The sequence below is a fragment of the Ailuropoda melanoleuca genome, chromosome 8 (assembly GCF_002007445.2).
Source record: "Ailuropoda melanoleuca isolate Jingjing chromosome 8, ASM200744v2, whole genome shotgun sequence".
Classification (NCBI taxonomy): domain Eukaryota; kingdom Metazoa; phylum Chordata; class Mammalia; order Carnivora; family Ursidae; genus Ailuropoda; species Ailuropoda melanoleuca.
Genome location: NC_048225.1, coordinates 124,688,306 through 124,711,670, shown reverse-complemented (window position 1 = coordinate 124,711,670; position 23,365 = coordinate 124,688,306). Strand labels below are relative to the sequence as shown.

At 46.5% G+C, this 23,365-nt stretch overlaps 2 protein-coding genes across 8 annotated transcripts in view; both read right to left on the bottom strand.

Annotated features, from left to right (window-relative positions):
- Nucleotides 1-3,562, bottom strand: part of DCAF8 (DDB1 and CUL4 associated factor 8) — a 41,966-nt gene extending 38,404 nt beyond the window's left edge. Inside the window, exons 1-2 of one of the 6 annotated variants that reach the window (XR_004627421.1) lie at nt 3,235-3,542; nt 2,281-2,353 (exon numbers count right to left, since the gene is read on the bottom strand). The gene's annotated coding sequence lies outside the window, so the exon portion shown is untranslated. Of the gene's footprint in view, nt 1-2,280; nt 2,354-3,068 lie in introns of all 6 variants that reach the window. The other 5 variants (XM_034667297.1, XM_019809193.2, XM_011236302.3 and 2 more) reach the window with 5 other exon arrangements.
- Nucleotides 3,563-15,750: 12,188 nt separating this feature from the next.
- PEX19 (peroxisomal biogenesis factor 19) lies at nt 15,751-22,214 on the bottom strand. 2 transcript variants are annotated; one of them, XM_011236301.3, is made up of 8 exons: nt 21,842-21,956; nt 20,284-20,393; nt 19,700-19,865; nt 19,183-19,268; nt 18,323-18,484; nt 17,327-17,503; nt 17,050-17,094; nt 15,751-16,883 (listed from the first exon to the last, which is right to left on the bottom strand). In XM_011236301.3, exons 1-8 carry the CDS (start codon nt 21,909-21,911, stop codon nt 16,800-16,802), a joined length of 900 nt encoding a protein of 299 aa, XP_011234603.1. In that variant the 5' UTR covers nt 21,912-21,956; the 3' UTR covers nt 15,751-16,799. The 2 variants fall into 2 exon arrangements, with proteins under 2 accessions (XP_011234603.1, XP_034523186.1); XM_034667295.1 differs by lacking the exon at nt 20,284-20,393 and having other exon boundaries at nt 21,842-22,214.
- Nucleotides 22,215-23,365: the final 1,151 nt, after the last annotated feature.

Below are 23,365 nucleotides of genomic sequence, written 5' to 3'. Positions count from 1 at the left end.
GGTCACAAGCAAACCTAGCCTCCCACTTCAGCCATACTAGGAAATACTTCCCAATAACATGAGACGATTCTTATGCAACACTCTGAAATATAAAATATCTTCAGCAAAGTAAGAATTCTGCAGTTGTGGTCCAGAGACTAAGAATACTGGTTCACTGTACACAAAGATGTCAGCTGGAGCTCAGAATGTGATACCCCTGCGGGAGGAGGGATTCTTACTCAGCACACAGAGTAATAAGGAACAAAGTTATGCCTCTTTCAACATATGTCCTTTTCTCCTCCCAACCTCGCTCCACACCCAACACAGATCTTCAGATCTCATAAAAACACAAATAATAAAAATGCAGTCTCAGCCCACCTCAAAACCCTCCATCCAAAAGTCTACTTTTCAATAGGGAGAATGTAGACCCTGGATGGTGGTAATGAAAGTTGATCACTGGCCTGAATGAATAGGTGATTTCATTGCAATATTATCAACACTTTTAATTTTTATGTGCCCTTACCTTCCCCAAAAAGATGTAGAAGAAAACCCAACAAGAGAAGGTTAAAAACCTGCATCTTTGCCATCATATTGTTAAGATGGTCCAGCTGGGGAGATGAAATAAAATGCTCTGCACTCCCTGCTCCCGAGCCCAGACTCACTTCCAAGAACAAGGAGACCTTTTCATGGCCTAGTTCTCGGATAATCTATTGATGAGGATTACCGCCGAGCCCAATAGCTTGGAAAAAAATGTATTATCTTCAAGGCAAAAAGGAAAAATCATAACGGGTAGCTGGAGCAGAGGCGGTGAACACCACCAAAGCAGCAAGGGAAGGAATTACAATCCTTGTCTCAACGCTGATCAGGTGTGCTAACAGAGACCAGGAGGAAGGAAGCATTGAACTAAGGACATATACTGATGTTTAGTCTAAGAATGCATATAGAGATATACACAGACTGACCTCTAATATCTCCCCTGTTCTCTGACCTCGAACCCCCACAACACGGACCTCAATCATGTTCAGAAGATAACTCTAGGTGTGTACCCACAAGGCGTACAAGTAAGCTGACCAGTTAAAAGTAATTTAAAGAAAAAAAAGTAAAAAAGGAAAACATGTTCGAAAGCAAAATGCAAAGAAGTGTAGACCAATGCATACCTTACTCGAAGCCATAGCAACAACGTGTTAATTTTTTTTTTTTCAGTTTCTATCATATGTTAGGCATTTAACAGCTTTATATGGGTTCCCTCGTACAATTCTAACAATGACCCCAGGCATTATCCCACTTTTAGAGATGTGGAAATTAAGAGTCAGAGTTTAAGTAGCTTGCCCAAGGTCACATGGCCAATAAATCTTAGTATTTAAACTCAGGGCTGTCCAGCTCTCAAGGCTGTATTATCTCTTTATATCTTACTGATACACATACATGCCACCAAAAATAATCTTAGTCCAGTTCACTTTCTAATCAGGACACCATGTGGAACAAAACTTACCACTGTCACACTCAACCTTTACCTACTACATATCATAAAGGTACTAAGAATCAGCCAGGCCTACCTTCCAGAGCCACTCAGCTCGTCTGTCACATCCCACAGACATCAACCACAGCACATTCTCTGCTAAGAAACCTCAGAGTCTTACAAGTATTTATAAGTATGTTCGGACTCCCACTTTGGCCCTGGCCCGTGCTAAATGCACAGAATGATTCCCCTGCTCACCAAAAACTCTTCAGACCAGCTATAAAAGAGCAGCCAATATTTTTATTTTTTTTAACCCCAAATTTACTACTATGTCCTGAAAAGTTGGAATTCCAAGGTGGACTGAACTCAGACACCAACTGATGGCAGCATCACTTCCCAGCCTTTAGTGACAAGCAGCTGGATTCTCCTCTAAACAGGAACAACAGTCCAAAGCCTGGAGAAGGGAAGAGACTTGATTTGACAAGAGGCTGAAGAGAACTCAGGCAAACAAATTCCCAGCGTTTAACAATGTAAGAAACATGATCGCCACAAAGGCAACACACAAGGCAAATGAATAAAGGAAGAGGGAGACACATTCACTTCTGGGCTTAATTGGAGTTATCTGAAGATATACAGCAATAGTTTAGGACAGAAAGTCAAGACGCTCACAGCCAATAAAACGTGTCAAAGTAATTTAACCGGAGCTGGAACACAGCCAAGAACAATACCCCAACTCTGGGATACTGTGGTAGGAATTTTATGACTTTAGTGGTCAGCACTTGAGCATCAAGATAGGGTCTGTCTTGGACTCAGGAATTTAAATGCCTTCAACTCCTACTCACCTTTCCTTCTTTATCACTGAAGTAGGGCCAGGCTGAGCTCCTGAGAAAATAGGTCTGTTGATTCACTGAAGGGCTGAGAAAAGTTAAAGTTTAAATGGCAAAGGTATCTCTACCAAACATAATTTTAAAAATTATGAATACATTTCAGAATCTTTTTAGACCTCCTCAGAACGGTTTAAAACCAGAGTAACTCTAACTACTGAACAAATAACCCACACAGTTACAGAAACAAAATGGACCAGGCAAGTAATCTCCCGGCTCCGCTAAAACGTAAAAGTCATTTAAAAGGAAAACCTGAATCTTTCCAACGCTAACCCATAACCAAACCTCTCAACAAGAACCCACAGAGCAGGGGGGAAATCCCGGAGAGAATGTGATAGCGCTAGTGCCGGTTTGTTTACAGAGACTCCAGCAACAATCATATGAGTCAGAAATTCAAGCCACCAGATGCTTTCCAACTAACAGGGAGCAAATGGTACGGTTCTGCGGTGCCCTGGAAGATCTGGGGGTGAGGGGAAGTTAGCTGCGAGAATTGTATTACAAAGGGAACAAGAGCAGACGGCAACAACTGACTTGGACCTCGGCCTTCCGTACAAGGTGCTGGGCCCGAGAACTCGGGATGGGGGAGGGGGCACACTGCGCGGTGGCCCCGAGGTGACGGGGAGACGCAGGGCGACCGCTTCCCCCAGTCTAAGGGATAAAAACGCGCACACAAACGGATCACCCCAGTAGCAAAGACGTCCCTACGGACTGCGGGGCAGGCTCTTGGGGGCAACCCCAGGGCTGACCTGAGGCAAGGGCAGCCAGTCCTCCCGGCGGAGACTCGGGCCAGGGCCAGGGCCAGGGCCAGGAAAAGACCTGAGCCCCGGGTGCCTGGGAAAGGAATCCAACCTATCCTGACGGGGAGCGGGCCAGGGGCGAGGGGGTCAGGCCAAGCCGGAACGAGACACGGACCGGTTAGGTCAAGGGGGGGAGGGTGTCCGACTGGGGCAGTTACAAGCACGGGAGCCGGCGAGGCTCAGCAGCCCGCTTCCCGTCTTGGGTCATCCTTCTGCCAGCGGCTGCTCCGACTGTTCCAGGCCCAGCCGCCCCGTCCACTGCCGCCACCAACGCCGCCGCCATCTTACACTGGCCAGCGGCCGCCACCACCACCGCCTCCGCTCTCGGCGCTTGCGCCTGCGCCGCCACGCTTTCCGGCCCCGTTTGCGACGAGGTGCTGGAGGAGACTGAGGGAAGAGTGGTCGCGCGAGCTCTCCGCTCCCAACCCTCCTCGGAGGACGCAGAAGGGGCGGGGCTTAGGGCCAACGGAAAACAGAGGGAGGGGCGCGTGCGCACTCCCGGGAGGCGAGGTTGTTTTCGCGGTGTGTTTCGAGGGGCTCGCTTCCCTCGCGCTATCAAAACAAACGCGAGTTGGGGGCCTCCCAGAGTTGTGGTGGTGTAGTGGAAATAAACTTCATTTCTGGCGGGTTGGCGGGCAACCTCCTGGCCGTTCTCCATTTTTGCCTTGCTTTTGAATACTGGGAACAGGCGGTTGTCGCCGGGTTTCCTCTGAAAACCCCCATTTCCTTTAAGGACCTTGTTTTTTTCAGTGGTTTCTACACCTTCGAGACCTGCTTCCCCCCCGAGAGCTTCCATTCCTCCATTTTCAAATGAAAAGAAGGGATTCCGGAAGCTTAAGGTGCAGCCGAGCTATTCCAGAGACTGTTTCTCCGATGGGGGTGGTGTGCTGTGGGGTCCTCAGAATGGGCTTGCTGCTGTGAGCTCTGCTTCGTCCCAACACCTAAAGGAAGCTTGCAGAAGTCTGGAAAGGTGGCTGCCAGGCGCGGGGATTTTTGACCAGGCCAGGGTGCAAGCATCTGACCCCTTTCACCTCCTCTATCGCTTCCATCCTATTATGCCATTATATATTACTTATACTGTTGCAATGGACTCCTAGCTAGTTTGTCTACTTCCACTATTTACCTGCCAGTTAAACAGAAGGCAGCCAGTGTGACCTTTTAAAATATAAGTCAGGTCATATTATTACCCCAAATCTTCCCCATCGCACAATTAAAAAAAAAAAAAAGTGATCACAATGGCTTCCAAAGAGAGCCTTACATGTTGTGGCACCTGTTTCTCTGATTTCCTCTCCTCCCATACTGCCTACTTCTGCTCTAACCTCATTGGCCTTCTCTACTCTTAAATCCAGCCAAAGCATGATACACTCTTAGGGCTTCTGAATTTGTTCCCTCTTCTTGGAATACTCATCTACCAGATCTTTACTAAACTTGCTCTCTCCACCCAGATCGCTACTGAAATCCTACTTCTTCTGAGAGGCAGCTCTTGACTATTCCAACTAAAATAATATCCTACACCACCATCCTCCTCTGTCCTCTCACTCTGCATTGTTTTTTCCTAACATTTTTTACCTGTGAACATTTAACATATAATTATGTAACTGTAATCTAAGTATACTACTAGAATATGAGCTCTATAATGGCAGGAACTATATCTTTCTTGTCTTTGTAACCCCAACATCTAGAAGAGGACCAGAGCACTAAGTAGCTATCTGATGCCTTACCATTCATCCGTTCTTTTATTCACTCTGTCAACATCTGTCGATTTCCTATAGCGTGTAAGGCCCTGTTCTAGGTTCTGGGGCTGATGCAGTAAAAAAACAAACAAGCAAACAAAAACACACAAGGATTCCTGCATTCACACAACTTTTTTCTCAGTGCAGGCGTTGGGAGTGTAAGGGGAAGGCAGGGTCACACAGACTATAATATTAACGTTATGAAGGCTAGTGGAAAATAAAGCAGGGTTTACCTGAGTAGGTGTGCTCTTTTACAGAGGGGGTTCAGGGAAGGCCCTCTGCTGAGGTGACATCTGAATAAAGATTTGAAGTGAGAGAGTGAGCCATACACACAGGGGAAAGAACCTCCCAGAAGGAGGGAACAATAAGGTAAAAAGAGCTGAAGCTTGAGTGTGCTTGGTGTATCCAAAGAACAGCAGGGAAGCCAGTGTGGCAAAAGAGCTGATAGGAAATTAGTCTGGAGAAACATGAGGGGAGCCAGATCACTCCCAGATTTATAGACCAAGGAGAGGGCTTTGGATTTTATCTGCAAAGAGTGCTAGAAAGCCATGGAGGTTCTGAGTAAAAAAGTGACATGATCTGATTTATAAGTGGAGAGATTTACTCTGGTTGCTTCTTTGAAAACTGCCTGCAGGGAGGCAAAATAGAAGCTGAAAGACCAGTTATGAAGCTATTGCAAAAGATCTGCAAGACCAGTGTTGCAGTGGACGTGGTAGGAAGTGGTTGGATTCAGGACATACTTTGAAGGTGGCAGAGGGGATTTGCTAATAGATTGAGTATGGAGTGCAAGATAAAGAGTCAAGCTATCTCAGGTTTTTTGACTTGAGCGACAGGATAAATAGTAATGCCATTTGCTGAGGTAGAACTCCAGGCGGGGAGGGGGGGGAGCAGGAGGAGGGTTGTTTTTTTGTTTTGTTTTTTTTTTTTTGGAAAAATGTCCAGTTCTATTTTAGACATGTTAAACTGGAGGTGCCTATTAGATTTCCAAATGGAGCTGAGTAAACAATTGAAATATGAATCTGAGGCTCACAGGAGAAGACAATTGGTGGTATAAACTGGGGAGTCATTAAGCTATAAACGGTGTATATAACCATGGAGTGGGGAGTGCTTACTTCATGTGGAAGAAAAAAGAAGCAGTGTATATATATAGGCTGGGTTCTCTAATGCTAAGGAGCTCCAACTAGTAAAGGTCAGGGCGAAAAAAAAAAAAATCCAGCAAAATTTATTTAGAAGGGGCAACCAGGAAATATGATTTAAAACCCAAGAGGGTATGGCGTCTTATAAAACAAATTTCTTAAATGTTTCAAGAAGGATACTATCAACAGTCATTCTTGTTTAAGAGTTTGAAGTTAAGGGGCACATGGGTAGCGCAGTCGTTAAGCATCTGCCTTCGGCTCAGGGCGTGATCCCGGCGTTAAGGGACCGAGCCCCACATCAGGTTCCTCCGCTGGGAGCCTGCTTCTTCCTCTCCCACCCCCTGCTGTGTTCCCTCTCTCGCTGGCTCTCTCTGTCACATAAATAAATAAAATCTTAAAAAAAAAAAAAAAAGAGTTTGAAGTTAAGGGGCACCCGGGTCGCTCAGTCGGTTAAGCATCTGCCTTCTGCTCAGGTCATAATCCCAGAGTCCTGGGATCAAGCCCTGCATCGGTCTCCCTGCTCAGCAGGGAGCCTGCTTCTCCCTCTCCCTTTGCAAGCTGCTCCCCCTGCTTGGGCTCTCTCCCTCACTCCCTCTCTGTGAAATATACAAAATCTTTAAAAAAAAAAAAAAGAGTTTGGGATTAAGACAAAAATTGACCACTGGATTTGGAAACATGGAGGTTAAGACCTCAACAAGAGTGATTTTAGTGGAGCTATGGAAATAAAAACCTCCCACTCTGTGATCTGGTTTCTATGCTTAACTCTGGTTACTATGCTTTGATGGACACCATTGCTCTTACCAACAAATCTTTCTTATTTTGGGCTTTCCTATTGCGTTTGAGGTTGTGATGATCATTACCCCTTCTAAATATTCAATCTCACAGATTTCTGTGACACGTATTTCATAGTTCTATTTATCTCTCTTGACGATTTATTTCATGAGCTTCTCTTCCTCTTCATTCTACATGTTCTTCCAAAATGATGTTATTCATTCTCACAGTTTAAACTACCATCCATATCCCAAAACCTTTACTGCCAATCCAAGCTTCTCCTTCAAGCTTTAGACTTACATACCTGATAGCCAGCGGCATTTTTTTTTAAAAAACCGCTTTATTGAAATGAAATTCACATACAATTCACCCATTTAAAGTGTGCAATTGAATGGCTTTTAGTACATTCACAGATACGTGCAACCATCACCACAGTCAGTTTTCAACCATTTTCATCATCGCAAAAAGAAACCCAGTACCCTGTGCTATTACACCCTATCTTCCCATCCTCCTCCAGCCCTAAGAAACCATTAACTACTTTGTATCTATGGATTTCCCTATTCTGGACTTCCATATGAATGAAATCACATTTTTGTGTGTGATTGGTTTCTTTCACTTAGCATGTCTTCAAAGTTCATCCATGTTGTATCATGTATTATTCCTTTTTATAACCAAATATTGTTCCATTGTATGAATATACCACATCTTGTGTATCCCTTCATCTGCTGATAGACAGTTTAGTTGTTTCTGAAGACTATTATGAATAACGCTGCTATAAAAATTCATGCACAAGTTTCTGCATGGACACATACTTCATTTTTCTCAGATATATACCTAGGAGTGGAATTTCTGGGTCACATGGTTAACTCTTTGCTTAATCATTTGAGAAACTAACAGACTGTTTCTCAAAGCAGTTGTACCATTTCACATTCACACAAGCAGTGTATGAGCATTCCAATTTCTCCCCATCCTGGCCAATATTTGATTATCTGACGCTTTATTTCCAGCCATCCTAGTGGATGGGAAGTGGTATCTCACTACGATTTTGGTGTGCACTTCCCTAATGACTAACAATGTCAAACATCTTTCACATGTTTATTGGACATTTTTGTCTTCTTTGGAGAAATGTCAGATCCTTTGCCCATTCTTATAACTTACTGAGTTGTAAGAATATATATTCTAGATACAAGTCCCTTATCAGGTATACGATTTACAAATATTTTCTCCCATTCTGTGGGTCTTCATTTTTGATGGTGTCCTTTGAAGCGCAAAGTTTTCTAGTTTTGATTAAGTCCAACTGATCTTTTTGTTGTTGTTGTTGCTCATGCTTTTGGTGCCATATTTAAGAATCCCCTAGATAAGCCCAAAGTTATGACAGTTTTACCCGTTTTCTTCTAAGAGCTTTACGGTTTTAGTTACTACTTTTAAGTCTTTGACCTATTTTAATTTTTTTTATATACTGTGAGGTTAGGATTGAGCCCATTCTTTTGGATGTGTCCAGTTGGCCCAGCGCCACCATTGAAAAGACTATTCTCCCCCCACTGGATGGTTTTGGCACCCTTGTCAAAACTCAGTTGACTATAGATGTGTGAGTTCATTCTATTCCATTGGTATCTGTGTTTATCCTTGTGCCAAAAGCACTCTGTGTTGATTACCATTGCTTTGTAGTAAGTTTTGAAATTGGGAAGCGTGAGGGGCGCCTGAGTGGCGCAGTCGTTGAGCGTCTGCCTTCGGCTCAGGGCGTGATCCCGGCGTTCTGGGATCGAGCCCCACATCGGGCTCCTCCGCTGGAAGCCTGCTTCTTCCTCTCCCACTCCCCCTGCTTGTGTTCCCTCTCTCGCTGGCTGTCTGTCAAATAAATAAATAAAATCTTAAAAAAAAAATTGGGAAGTGTGAGTCCTTCTTCTTTTTCTGGACTGTTTTCTTATTATGAGTCCACTGCAATTTCATGTGATTTTTAGACTTACCTAATCAATTTCCACAAAGAAGTCATCTGGGATTCTGATAGGGACAGCACTGAGTCTTGAGCTCATTTGGGAGTACTGCCATCTTAATAATGTTAAGTATTCTGCTCCATGAACATGAGATGCTTTTCCATTTATTTAGATCTCCCTTCTTTCAACAATGTTTTGTAGTTTTCACAGTATAGTTTTGCACTTCTTTTGTTAAATTTGCTCCTCAGTACTCTTTTTTTCCCCAAGTATTCTTTATATGTTATTGTGAATGGGATTGTTTTCTTAACTTCATTTTTGGATCATTCATTGCAAACGTATAGAAATACAATGGATTTTTGTAAATTGATCTTATGTCCTTAGAATTTCATATACAAGATCATGCCATCCGCAAATATGGCTTTATTTCTTCCTTTCCAATCTCAGCGCCTTTTATTTCTTTTTCTTGCCTAACTTTCCTGGCCAGGACCTCCAGCACAACGTTGACTAGAAGTAGTGAGAGCTGATATCCTTGTATTGTTCCTGATCTTAAGGGAAAAGTACCCAGACTTTCACCATTAAGTGTATTGTCAGCTGTAGTTTTTTCTTAGATGCACTTTATCAGGTTGAGGATCTTCCCTTCTCTTCCAGCCATTGGAACTTTAACATTCCCAAAGTGAACTCACCTTTGCTCTAACTTTGTCAAACTCAACACTTCTCCTATTCTTATCTCTTAGTTGATACCACTGTTCTGTCTTAGGCTGGATTCTCTGGAAGCAGAGCTCAAAAAAGGGATTCTGTGCAAATAGTTTGTTGAGGAAGAACTCCCAAGTAAAACCTGTAATGGAGTGAGGGAAGCAAGATAGGATATGGGGAAAAGTTAGGTAAAGATATGGGTTCCTAAGTTTACCCTCCACCAGGAACTCTTGGCACATACATGGCACACTTGCCCCACCCTGAGGAAAGGGGGAAGGATCATTTGCTGATAACACAATTACTGATTACAGGTCATCACTGATAATGCAATCTCTATCAGAATCCCAGCTGCCTTCTTTGCAAAAATTGACATGATACCACTGTCTGTGATGCTGTCCCTGGGAGGGAATAACCTTCCAGGAATTTCCAGAAGTGGCTCCGTCGACACAGAGGGCAATTCTCAAAGGATGCAGCTGTGAGCTATTGGCACCCAAGACTTACACTTCCTGGTGAAGAGGATTGGACAGGGTACCAATAATGCTTACTACAGTCCACTTCTAGCACTGCTCAGATCCACATGCTTTGTACACAAGTTTACTCTATCCAAGCAGTTTCTCCAGCATTCTGGTTAATCAAAATTTCTGGGGACACTTACAAGAGGACTCCCTAAGTTGTAAATGATATTATCTTCCTTCTCTAGCACCCATTCTAGATTCATTTCCCCATTGACTAGCACCTGTTAGTCTAGAAGGCTTACCCAGTAGTGATCCAGACTCTCACCCGAGAGTTCTGAGCCCCTAGAGATCATGCCCTTATTAGGATGTAATTGTTTATTTCCTCATTTATAGTTAAAAACTGAGTATAGGAGGACCAAGAGATATCTCAAGGATCATATGTGCATCACATACTTTCCTCTCCGTGTCCCTGTTAGCAGCAGTCCTATCTCCCAGGCAACGTGGTAACTTCTTTGCTTGATAGTCTGCTGGCATTAGGAGCTCAAAGTGACCAGAAGACAGCATATCTTTAAGTTTAGTGAGATTCTTATGTTGTGCCTGATAGAAGGATCTCCCACCCCACCCCACCGCCAAAACCAGGACCTCCAGACCTACAGAATTTAAAGTTGCAGGGTTGGGATGTAAAATTCCTCAAGTAGATCACTGGGAGTGATGCTGAATAGAGTCACTTCTATTTCCACCCCTTGGTCCCAGAGCCCTTGGATTCTACCTAAGGGCTGAGGATAAAGCACCCTATTATGGTTATGTAGGCTTATACTGTAAAGGGCAGCACCTCATTCTTGCTGGCACCACCAATGCACCTTCAAAAAGCCATTCCAATGCTCTACCAGGTCAGAAGCTTCTGGATGGAAAGGTATTTGGTAGGAACAGTATACCCTACTGTCATGTCCCCATTGCTGCACCTGCTTTGTCATTAAATGGGCCCCTTGTTCCAAGGCATTATTATGTAGGACCCCATACCAGTAGATCAAACATCTCTGAGTCTTTGGATGGTTGTACTAGCTAAGGCACTTTCGGCAGGATAAGCAAAGTTAAACTATGTGATCGGAGTAAGTTGTTGGTGTCTTTTCCAACATGGAACTGTTGCCACCAGGTGGCGAGTTGTTCTTGAGCAGCGGTACTGAACTAGGGGATCAGCATGGCTCTTTGCAGCTGACGCTTAGATATTTAAAAATAGCTAGGTCAGCCTTCGGTAAGGGAAGAGTCCAATGCTACCAGGTGGATAAATAGCTCCATCTCTGCCAACAAGGTGTTTCTACTCATGAGCACACTGTGCAAGCACCAGGCTAGGTGACCTGACTAGGCTCCTGACCTAATTGTCCGTCCATTTGGTTATTCGTTAACACTTTTCTGGTGAATACTGTAACAAGTCCCACTCTCACAGACCCCCCCCACCCCGAAATGCTCTTCACCAGACCTTCTCCCGCATTTTCCTATCTTGCACCTTCTGGACCCCTGACCAACCAGCCCACTGACTGAGTTCACGTGTATCCTTGCTTCAGGCCTCTTCTCTCCCTCCAAAGTGATTGATCGGCTACATTGCCTAAAGACCTACTGGTTGAGCATTTCTCCTCATCACTGACTTTCAGGGCCACTCTCCATGGCGATGTAGAGGAGCAGTAGTCCATACTTGGCTTGCCCGGACATACCAAACCAACTCATCCACAAACCAGACCTGGATTATTTTCCCTCCTGTCAAACGGCTGCAGGAATTCTTACACTGCCCCAGGCATGAGCTAGGACAAAGCTATCAGTGCAACAGATATAGGTAATATGGCGATCTGGGGACCCTTGTTCACTTCAACTTGTACCTACCAAGTGTGTTTAGGCTTCTTCCCAAATGTACCACCTCCACTGTAAGATGGATTGCTATTGTCTCCACTCTGTCTTATGATTTGGCAGGTCTCACAATAACCAGCTGGCTATATGGGAAACTGGTCACATAGTCACTTGATATTTTGTGGTGAGGCACTGACTGAGTCTCTGTCAGGCCCTAATCCTATGCTAAGAGATACTTTTCAAATGATGTAACTTTCTTTACTGCAGATGGCATAACCTTACTCCAGAACCCTAGAGATCTGTGCTGGAACTCTCCTGCTGTAGATTGCCATAGAATCCACACATCATCTTTCCCTACCACAGATACATCTAGTACCATGGAATTTTCCAGGCCATATGGTCCATGCAGCAGTGCTGCATGCATCATAGCCTGGATCTGCTGCAGAGGCCCTTCCCGCATTCCCAAGTATAGAATATGGTGCCAAAACTGGAAGAGGCCTCCCAAGGCACTGTGCTTCTTTCTTGTGGTAAAGGATACGAGATGCAATAACTTATCCTTTACTTTACAGAGAATGTCCCAGAATACTCCAGATCGCAGGGCTCCTAAACACTTAACCAATGTGGTAGGACCCTGTAGCTTTGCAGGATTTATCTTCCACCCTCTGGAGTGTAGGTGTCTCACCAAGGAATCCAAAATACTTGACCCTGCTTGTTCATCAGGTCTGATTAGCATATCCTTATTTCCTGAGTAGCATAAGCTTAATAAAGCATATAAAAGCAGTTATTTTGTAGGATGTCCAGCTCCCTTTGGACTACACAGTGACATAGGGGAGAATTAACAGAGCTCTAGATCAAGACTGTGATATACACCGATGCCCATCACTTGAGAATGCAAACTGTTTCTGATACTCCTTTTTGATGGGTATCGAAAAACATATTCACTAGATCACAGGGTCAGCAAAGTTTCTGTAAAGGGTCAGACAGTACACATTAATAATCATATACCTATGACGGAAGCTGTGGTACTTTCTCTAGCAGAGAAAACACACCCAACACAGCACGGCAACAGGGAGAGCAACCTACCTAAGTTTGCTATAGTCCACGGCAATCCAGTTTTTCCAAGAGCCAGACAGGTGAAACTAAAGGAGGAGATGATGGAAACCCACACCCTTGCATCCTTCTACCTTTTTAAGCAGTGAACTACTCACTGCCATTTTCCCCAGGATGCAATATGATTTTTTATTTTCTATCTTGGCAGAAGTGGGGGTACAGTTTCAGGGGCTTCTATTGGGGCTTTCTGCCAACTGCCAAATATGTCCATCCTGATTATACATTTGACTGGAAAAATGACCATAAAGTGGGGTTTTGGACCCACTGTGAGACAGACTTGGGCAAGCCCTCCATCTCACCCCACATTTCCCTACTGCAATGGGGAAGGGGCGTAGGGAGGGAAGCGCTGTGGTGGTGCTTTAGGTCCCTGAGTATGAGTCAATTCAGACCCAGTATCCCTCTTTTCCAACTTAAAAAATTTACGTCATCTTCCCCCAATATATAGTTAACTAAGTAAATGGATCTTTCAATTGACAGGTTGAGTCTGAGAACTGTCTCAGGCCTGGGAAATGGGCAAGGAATTTTGACTTTTCACTGAAGTTACTGATCTCCTTCCTCTGTTCAATCATTCTTGATCTCTCTTAATTAAATATAAATCAATATCTTCCTTGGCTGTCCATTTATATGGTCCCTAGGACCACCCACGTTCCTTTAGCCATCTCCATTTTGAACACGCTGCCCTTTTGGAAATCCACCCACCCTGCTTCTGAGAGTTAAGTGTTGCCACTTAGCCTCTGCTACGCCAGGATCCTATCCTCCTCACTGCTACAAGGGAAACCAGTTCTCAAACATCCCCTTCCATCAGCCTCCACCCACAGAGACAGCCACTTCTAAACTTCTCAAAGATACCCGTGACCTCTCCTTTACAAAAGAAGTTGTCCCCAGGCCTTCATGAGGAACACGGTCAGCCGGTGGGTTTTCCAGTGTAATATACATTCATTCTTGCATGCCCATTTCCTCTAAGCCTTTTGATCATTTCTCATATGGCCTATCATCTCAACTTCATTTACTGTGGGCCATCGTTTCTTCCAAGTTCCCCAAAGCCATCTGAATAGTGTATCATAAGCATCTCTTGGGGCCCTTCCCAGGAAAATACCCTCATTATCACAAATTCTATATGAATTTGTTTCTTAATTCACGAAACCACCCAAACAACTACACATTTATTATCTAACATACAGAATTCTGGAACAAAGGGGCATCTCCTTTATAGTTTGAGAGCAGCCTAAAACCTCCATATACAGGGTAAACCTAAACTCTGTGATGGTTATTTTTAAGCAAGAGAAAAGGCTAGAAAAATAGTATAAATATCCTTACAGTGACATACCTTGCCAAAGAAAAATGTTCACTAGAGGCAATCCTCATGTAAGAGAGAATAGGTATGGAAATGTATCAGTGAGGATGATGGAGCTATGGAGCTCGGGGAGGGCCCCAGCAGTGCTACTCAAGGTGGTTCGAAGACTCGTGCTGGTCCATGAACATTTTTTTTACTAGTCTAAGACATGATGAGTTAGAAACTGAAAGTGTTTAGACACCTTTTAGCATTTTGACATGGCTGTGATATCCAAGTGCCTGATCCATGGACTTATCCTGCTGAAAGAGGTCTGGTCAGTTCACGTGTGGTGAAGCTTGTGTGGTGGGAAGCATACTGTGTGAACTGCACACTTGTCACGGGCAACAGGAACACATCTTAGTGTACAAAGGACTGGATATTTGTAAAGCAAAAAGCCTGGTCCTTTACCACAGACAGTTTGAGAAGGACTGCTCTATCCTTCCACAAGTCCCAGAATCACTCAAATAGTGCTTTTCGAACAGAGAGTAACTGGAGGTCAGTTTGTTTATGTTCAATCAAAATGAAAACAAATGGCTTGGGAACAAAACTAAATTGGACGAGGGCAACTGTTCAGATTCCTGGAGCAAGCCCTGACTAGGCCAGCAGGACTGAGAATTTGTAACAGAAAGCCGCCAGTACCGTAGGCACTTGGTTGAAGGGGCAGGGCCTTTTTGTTCTTCCCTTCTCCCCTCTATCCTCACCCAGCTTTGACTGGAGCTAGGTGGAGAGACTTCTGGCCCTTCAGGCCCTGTGACCACCATCACAAGTCTGCCTGCACTGTTCCCACCTCCTGCAGAGTAGAGGAGTCTCAAATTCAGACTGGGGCTCTTCCATACTCTGATAAGGTACAGTAGCTGGATGTTCCCAGTCTGAGGCCCTCAGAGCACTTCCTTCCTATACCACAGAATATGTAGGATCCTTTTAAGGGCTGAAAACTTAACCCAAGGAAAGCAGCACGTCAGGAGCACGAAGTGACGCAGATGCTGAATGTACCCTTGCTCTGTGCATCATCTTCTGAGTGCTGACACGGGACAGCCAGCTGGCCTGACCAGAGTACCCACCAACACATGGCAGCCAACGTCCATGGATGCACTGGCTCCCAAAGAGAGGTGCAAGGTCAACTCAAAAAAAAAAAAAAAAAAATTATTGGGGCGCCTGGGTGGCGCACTCGTTAAGCGTCTGCCTTCGGCTCAGGGCGTGATCCCAGCGTTCTGGGATCGAGCCCCACATCAGGCTCCTCCACTAGGAGCCTGCTTCTTCCTCTCCCACTCCCCCTGCTTGTGTTCCCTCTCTGCTGGCTGTCCCTGTCAAATAAATAAATAAAATCTTTAAAAAAAAATATTTAAAAAAATGTTAACAATATATTACTTACAATAACAAGAATGTCAAATGTTAGGGTACAGTACCATTTGAAGGGCTTTCCAGATTAAAACACCCAGAGGGAATGAGGCAAGATGGCCATTCACTCTCCTTTGCCAAGTGAGGTGCAGACTGAGCTGGGGAAGGAGGGTGGTGGTAGAATCCAGCACTGCAATGTTATGCAGAACTAGTCTACAAACATTCCTCACACCACAGCCTACAGAAGGTGAGGAAGATCAGAGAAAGACCTGAATGAAAAACAGGCCACACTCCTTAATCAGAATATTTATTAGTCAAGAAAAAAGACCCAGGCTGCACCCCACTCCCATTCCCAAGTCATCTGCTTAATCAAGGGACAGGATTCAGAGAAATCAGAGGTCTCAAATAAGCCAGAATGTATCTGGGGAAGAACAGTCATTCATTTCCTAGACCTGACACTGTAATTACATATGTTTTCCAGGGAGAGGGGCCAATCAGAGTAGTGGATGGCCCAGATGAGGGGAAACAGGATGGCCCTTCTTTGTCACAGCTTGGGTTCAGAGAAGGGTTGGAACAAACAGGTATTTAAAAAGAGAGAAGATGACGAGAGGCAGGGGGTACAGGAAGGTCAAGGGCTAGTTCTCCCAGATCACATAGGACTGTACAAAGATCCAAGGTAGTAACTTGAGTTCTCAGGCTGGAACAGGGAGTTGAAGGCTCAGCACCTGGAGAGAAGAGAATCCCAGGGCTTCTCTTTCAACCCTACTGTGATTAGATGCAAAAGCCCCCACCTCCTTTTCCTTCACAGAATTCACAATGGTCTGTCTGAAGGCAAGTGGACATAGTGACAGACCTAAAGCCCCAGCCCAGGCTGAATTTCTCCCCATTCATTCCCGAAGGCCCTGCCCAAAAGAACTAGAGAAATACAGAGTCCCAGGACTCTGTCTCTGCTCCCCAGGTCCAAGAGGGAGTAGAGACAGGGCACGAAGACCCTGGATCCAAAAGTGAACATCGGTGTGACCATATATAACATCATTTGGGAGGAAGGAAACTACATGCCCCACAAGGGATGCCTTCCTTCACCGGGTAGGTAGCCGGGCCTTTGCTAGCAGCAGAAACCACATGGATAGGGCTCACGGAAGCGGCCTACACAATGGGCCGTATTTACAGAAAGACAGAGTAAAAGCCTCAGCTGGTATGGCACGATCTCAGCTGGGATGACAGAGGGCAGTGCGCAGACTGCTCTTGCAGATGACACTCCTGCCTCAGCTCCCAGTGGTTCTGCTGACTCCAGAAGTTCCCCATGGCTGGGAATCAGGGACAGACACGTGTTGTGTTTCACATGATCAGACACTGTTCGCCATTGGCACCTGGTGGGCCCGACAGATTGAGGGCATCCAGGTCAAAGTTGAGGCCAGGAGGCTGGAGAAGAGATGGAGGGACTGAGATTACTGCTCTTACCTCAAGTGAGAGCTTTTGAAGGTGCTTCCCCCATAGTCACAGTGATCACCTCATGTGCAATCATTAAAGATTACAGAATTCCAGAAACTTGGGACTCAGATTCAAATCTAGGAGAATATATACTCACCATCTCTCCAGCCAGTTCTTTTGGAGGATGGCCCAAATCCTGTAGCTAGAAAATAAGAGGAGCTTGAGAAAGAGAAAATCCTAGGAAACAATATAGCAGCCCAGAGAAGAATCTGAGCCACGGTCTCTCTCCTGTCTTCTGGGGAGCCGGCTACAGGACCTCTCTTCTGCTCCCTCTTCCACCTGGGTTTGGCAGTGGGGCATTCTTCCTAGATACCGCCTCCACCTAACACCCAAACAGACAGCACCGGTGGGCAGACGGCAAGAGGAGGCCTTACCTGCTGCATAAGATCCAGTACTAACTCAAAACGAGCCTTCTGAGTGGCCTCACAGTCTGTGGGGGTCTCTGCCTCAAACTGCTCACATATCTTGCCCATGACACTATGCTGTTCCTGGTATTTTTCAAACTGCTCTGGAGGAAGAGACTCCCGGTGACTCTGCAACCATTCTGGATACTAAGGAAAGAGAGAATGGGTGCGGAAGAATTAATAAACAAATGGATAGGAAAGGCATTGAAACGTGAAAAACAATAAAATATGAAGGGAAAGGGGAGAACACGGAAGAAAGAAAAACCAAAGCGAGTTCAGCGTAAGAAGCAGCACTGACTCCAACCACGTCACCTGGCTATGCCAGCACGGACGGTCACCAGAGGACGGCGCACTTCTTCTGGGAAGGGCTACATATGAATATTTTAGCCCTGACAGGCCCTATGTGATCTCTGTCACATACTCTTTCTTTTTTCTGTTTTGACTTTACGACCTTTAAAACTGTAAGAACCGTTCTTAGCTTGAGAGTTGGCTTTGGTCCACCCAGACCATGGCCTGCTGACTCCTGGTCTACACTGCTCACTTCACACTTGACCACACGTCGTACTGTGTCACTGAAAAGCTTCTATTCCTGTATTTTCACTTCTATTCCAGTGAAAGCGTAAGCTCTCTGACAACAGGGACCATCTTTTACACTACTCTTACACTGTTCGTCGCATACAACAAGCAAAAGAAGGGCCGGTCAGACATTAGTCCCAGACCAGTTTAAAGAAATCAGAGCTGAAGGACTTCCCCTGCTACCTTCAACATCTTTAGTGTGGTACCTTTATTCCCAGAGACATAGCTCCTCCCCAGCCCTCCCACTCCAAATACACAAAGGAGAAAAGAGTGGACGGCTCATGTACTCGAGTGACTCTCTAGCTCGGCAGGCTCTGAGCAGACAAAGTAGCCCACAGGGGTTGACACAACGGAAAACAAGGAGGAGACGCAGAAACTAAGTCCACAGACCTTCTCAGTAATGTCCTTCAGTGACGGGTACAGCACGTCCTTGGACAGAAGGTTCTGCATGATGCTCTGCATAATGGGGAGGATGTTCCCGTCCCCGTCCCCTTCATCCATGCCCAGCCCTTCCATGGCCTTGGTCAGTTCCTCCTCTGACATGCCTGAGTTCTAGAAAGGACAGGAAGGAGGTGAGCAAATACAGATATTCCCTGACTTAGGACCATTTCTCAACTTTAGGGTGGTGTGAAAGGGACGCACATTCAGTGGAAACTGCACTTCCCATTTTGAATTTGGACCTTTTCCCAGACTAGTGATATGCAGATGATACTCTCTTGTAACGCTGGGCAGCAGCCATGGCTCCCAGGCAGCCATGTGATCACCAGGGTCAGCAACTGATGCACTGACAACCATCCCATCCCCCACCGACCACTCTGTTTTTCACCTTCAGCACAGCATTCAATAACTACATGAGATACTCAACACTTCATTAGAAAATAGGCTTTGTGGTGGATGATTGTGCCCACCTATAGGCTCATGTAAGTGTCTAAATGTGTTCAAGGTAGGCGAGGCTAAGCTGTGATGTACAGTAGGGTCGGTGTAGTAAATGCATTTTCAACTTATGATATTTCCAACTTATGATGGGTTTATCAGGGTGTAACCCCATGATAAAGTGAGAAAGATCTGCATACTGCCGTTCTTGGGATGCTTACCACCCTTTCAGGTGGGAAAGAACTATTTAAACTTGCCTGCAGCAAAATCGTGTGGCAGGAACAGACTTCACAAGCTGCCAAATAGAGTCTGTCTTTTGAGACTCTGCTGCCAGTGTGCCTGAGAGGTCCCTTGTGGCCCCTACCCCTTTCCCTCACCTGAAGATCAGTGGCATTTTTGGCGAGTCCACTTAGTGTCTCCTTCAGGCAAGACGTAAATTCTTGTTGAGAGGTTGCGTCACTGCCTAAGGAAGATCAAGAAAGCCAAGGTCCTTAGCTTTTAACTGTCTGCTTACCCAGACTGACCTGGTTATCAGCTTGGATATGGAACATCTACTAGGGGATCACTAGCTCTCCAAATCTCTGACTCCTCTGTGGTTATCTTCATAGTCATTTTCACGAATCTACATGAACTATGTGTGTCAGTTTGTTCTCCACCATGACACCCACAGCACTGTGACCTTTAAAATGGTCAGTTTTCAATAATCTTTTCAATGACTTTTCAGTCTCATCCCTTTCATTAAGCTCTGTTCCCATCCCTCTTCCCATCTCCTGGCCCCACCCCACAGCAGCGATATAAATGAGCGCCATCAGCTTTACTCAGAGTTCTAGTGTTCTCAGGCAACAAAGATGATAGTTTGTGCAGACAATTCCCGCTTTGGGGCCTCATCCTCACCCACTCTCCCAGCGGCTTCTGAGAGCTTTTGGAACTGCTCCACCAGGTGGGGCTCTTCTTCAGCCAACTCCTTCATTGCCTTCTCGAACTCTGCAGTGGCTTGGGAAGCCAGCTCGCTGTCAAACAGTTCCTGGAAAAACTTCTCTTGGGAGGCAAAGAGGGCATCCTGCAGGGAAGGGGTGGCCAAAATGCATCTTTTACTTGGCACCCCTCTGACAGAAGCCACAGGCAGTGGCTCTGGGAAATGCAGAGCTTCCCTCCTGCCCACCTCCACTGGACATTCTCACTACTTCTCTTACGGAGAACAGTAAGAAAGGCATCTGGCCACTGAGGAAAGGGTATGGGGTAGCATTCCCAAACCAACCATTTAAACCTGCTCTTTTTTCAAAGAACGTCCTCGAGATGCCACCACTCCATCATTGAAAGTCTCTGTTTACCAGGACTGAGGCCTGAAAGAGCACTCAGCAGTGTAAGGCCAAGGCCTCCTCCCCCCAGTCCACTCCAACCCACAGGGGCCTGCCCCACCTCTGCTCAGAGATGCATGCCCATCCCCTCCCCCTCCCCTAAGAGGGCGGAATTTATACTTTGGCAGTGTCTCCTGGCGATCTCTTCTGGGGCCCCGAAGCATCAGGGGCCGTGGTGGTAGGAGGGGGTGCTGGGGAGGGTTTGGCCTTATCGAAATCATCAAGAGCACCTTCAGAGACAAGAGACATAGTGTGTGTGTTGGGGGATGGATGAAGATGCAAGGTTGGGGTCAGGGGAGGGTAGTTCTGGGCAAAGCATTAAGAGAACAATCTTTCAAAGTGCCAATCTTCCTAAATTTTTCTTTTCTTTTTCCTTCCTTCCTTCCATCCATCCATCCATCCATCATCTTTTCGAGTCTCCCTCTCCTGGCCTACCCTCAATAAGCTTTCCACTTCCTGCCTCATTACCCAGAAATCCCTTAAGGTGGAAGAGGAATCTCTCTTAGAGCTGGGAGGAGAGAGTTAAAAGTTCTGCAAAGACATCTCTGTCTACACAGTGCCTTCCTTGCCACATCTAACGATGCCCCAGAAATCCCACACAAATATCCAACAGGAGCAGAGAGCACAGATGTCCTTAAACCCCTGAACTCACTCTGGAGCCCTAACGGGAATAATTTTTGGCAAGAAAGCAGAAGCCACATGATGTTCCTCGCAGCTTCCCATGGGTCCTGGTAGTAGCACGAACTGAGGGATAGCACGCTGTACTCGCTGGAGAGCATTAAGCTCTCTTGTCTTATCCTTCGATTTAGCCCTCCCTGGGCAAAGCTCCTAGAGCTCCCTCTGGCCTCATCTCTGCAGCTAACTGTGTGCCAATCCACACAGAGTCACTTGGCACTCCTCTCCATTTCTGTTTGTCTTTCCATCTGCCCACATCTCTATGACTGGGCAAGAGACAAAACATACTCACCTGAAACATATGCCCTGAAACACCTGAGTGCTCACCACCATTTTGCCTGCCTGGCCTAGGGGGAGGGCATGGCCCACTGTGGGCAAACAACCAACAGAGGAGCGGAGGACAGGGCTAAAGAAGAAAAGAACATTCAGCTTCTTTCAGGAGGGTGAACTGTCTCCCCCTAAAACGTAGAAGGGAATTGGCTTGAGCTCTGACATGGTGAAAGAACTGGAATGGGGCCTGCTGAGGAAAAGGTGAAAGGCCTGGAGCAAAGGCAAGTGAGGACAGGACAGTGCACAGAAGGCCGCGCCATGGGCTTGTCGACACTGAAAGCACGCAGTCCGTGAGCGTCGGGGTCGCTGGCCACCTAGGACCGAACGCTGTTGTTGGCGGGAAGGAACTCGGGTCCAAGAACTTGCTCACCTAGAGCAAGGGGAGTTCGGGGTCGGATCGTGAAACGCCATCCGGTGGGTTACCGTTTCCCCTCCGGCCCGGAGATCAACGGTCTGACATGCTCAGGGGCCCGAAGTGGGCTCCCCAGCTCCCGCCGCGGAGGAAAGAGAGGGTGACCCAGAGATTTTCTTCGGAGTCGCAGGCAGACCCTCCGCCCCCGGTCAACCTTTGGAAAGCCTCTCCTGCCCCGCCCCCAATATCTCAGGTTCAGTTTACCCTCGAATGACCCCTCACAACCGCCCCCGTCGGGCATCTCCCATTACGAGCTCTTACTTTCCAGGAGCTCTTCCAATTCCCGGTCAGCGTCGGCCCCAGCACCACAGTCCTCCTCGGCAGCGGCCATCTTGCTCTCTCCGGCTTGCCGTAGGAGGCGGGTCTCAGCGGCGCCGGCGCCCGGCCCCCGCGTCCCGCCCCTTCCCCTAGTGCAACCAATAGCAGCGTTGATCGGTACGGAGCCGCCATTTTTAAAGGGACAGGAAGCTTTGTGGGTTGTTTTGTTTTGGGGTTTTGAGGTCTTGGGGTTTTTTTCTCTCTTCTTTTCTCCCTTCTAGCCAGGAACCGTTGAACTAACGGAGTGGAAGTTACTGTTAACTTTTGCCAGGTTACTTAGTAGCCTGGCTTCCTTTATTTCAACTTCTCGCATTATCCAGAGAAGTAGCTCTTTATCGTTTTCCTCAACACTTCACACTCCCTGGCACTGGATCTATTTTACTTCCCTGGTTTCCTGTCTCCCCGCCGCCGCCGCCGCCTAGAATTTAAACATGACGACAGCAAGGATTTCCGTCTGTTGCCTTCACTGCCGGGTTCTCAGCTCCTGGGCTGGGGCCTGCGGCTCCGGAGACGCTCGCCGGCCGCCGGCCGCTCTTTGCCCGCCCAGACCCTGACGAGGCCCACTTCTGTGTGGAGTCTAGCGGCTCGCTCTCACCTCCTGTTCCCCATCAGGACTGCCAGACTGAAGGACACAGGCCTGGGAACTTAGAACCCAGTGTCGGCTGAAGCAATTCAGGCAGAAAAAGCCAGACTGGGGCCCTGGACCGAGCCAGGGGACAATTCAAATGTAGTAGTCGACCTGCCTTCCCTGAACGATCTCCTTTTCTCCAGACGGAACCCAACCTCCAACCCAGAGAAGCTGGGGGAGGCGCGGATAGAGACAGCTCTACACATCCCCTCCCTCCTCTTCACACAAGCCGACTTCAGCACTTCGAGGGCATCCACTGTTTAGGATCCTGTGCCGGGCACAACGGAGGAGAGGCAAGTCAGGACCAGCCCCTGCTGTAAAAATCCCCAGACAGCTGCCTGGGGGTTAGGCTGGAGGTAGGATCAGACAGACGCGCAGAAAATGTGGTACAAGGTAAAGGTCTTAAAAGGATAAAGTGCTATGGAGCTTAAAAGGGAGAAATTACACCTAAATGAAGTCACTTCACAGCTTTCGTCCTTGGCTTCCTGAACACACGCTTGATTTCTGTGTCAAGAACCAGCTTAGGTACCTTACCCTTTCCTTCACAGATTTTTAAAATCCTACCTGTGCAAAACCTACTGTATCGTTCCAGCACAAGTGGTGTGACTCAGGAGAAAACATTCTGAACTGAAAGTCAGTTGACTTAAATCCCAGTCCCAATTCTGTAACGACTCTTGTTCAAAACCCGTCACCACTCAAGGCGTCTGATTGCAACTATGTAACATTGAAGTTCCTTTCAATTCTGAACTTCTATAATGGAAACTGCCTCTGATTAACCCTTCTCCCCAACACCTGTAACAGAATCTATTCCAGGCTTCCTCATTCAACTCCGAACCTTC

Bases quoted from the DNA above. Each gene is read 5' to 3' on its own strand.
- PEX19 (XM_034667295.1), bottom strand. From the start codon at position 22,030: ATGGCGGCTCCGTACCGATCAACGCTGCTATTGGTTGCACTAGGGGAA. The intron at 19,269-19,699 runs GTGAGGATGAGG...GATCTTCCTTAG, and splicing joins AGAAGCCGCTGGGAGAGTGG to GCAGTGACGCAACCTCTCAA. The intron at 16,884-17,049 runs GTGAGTATATAT...TCTCTTCTCCAG, and splicing joins AAGAACTGGCTGGAGAGATG to CCTCCTGGCCTCAACTTTGA.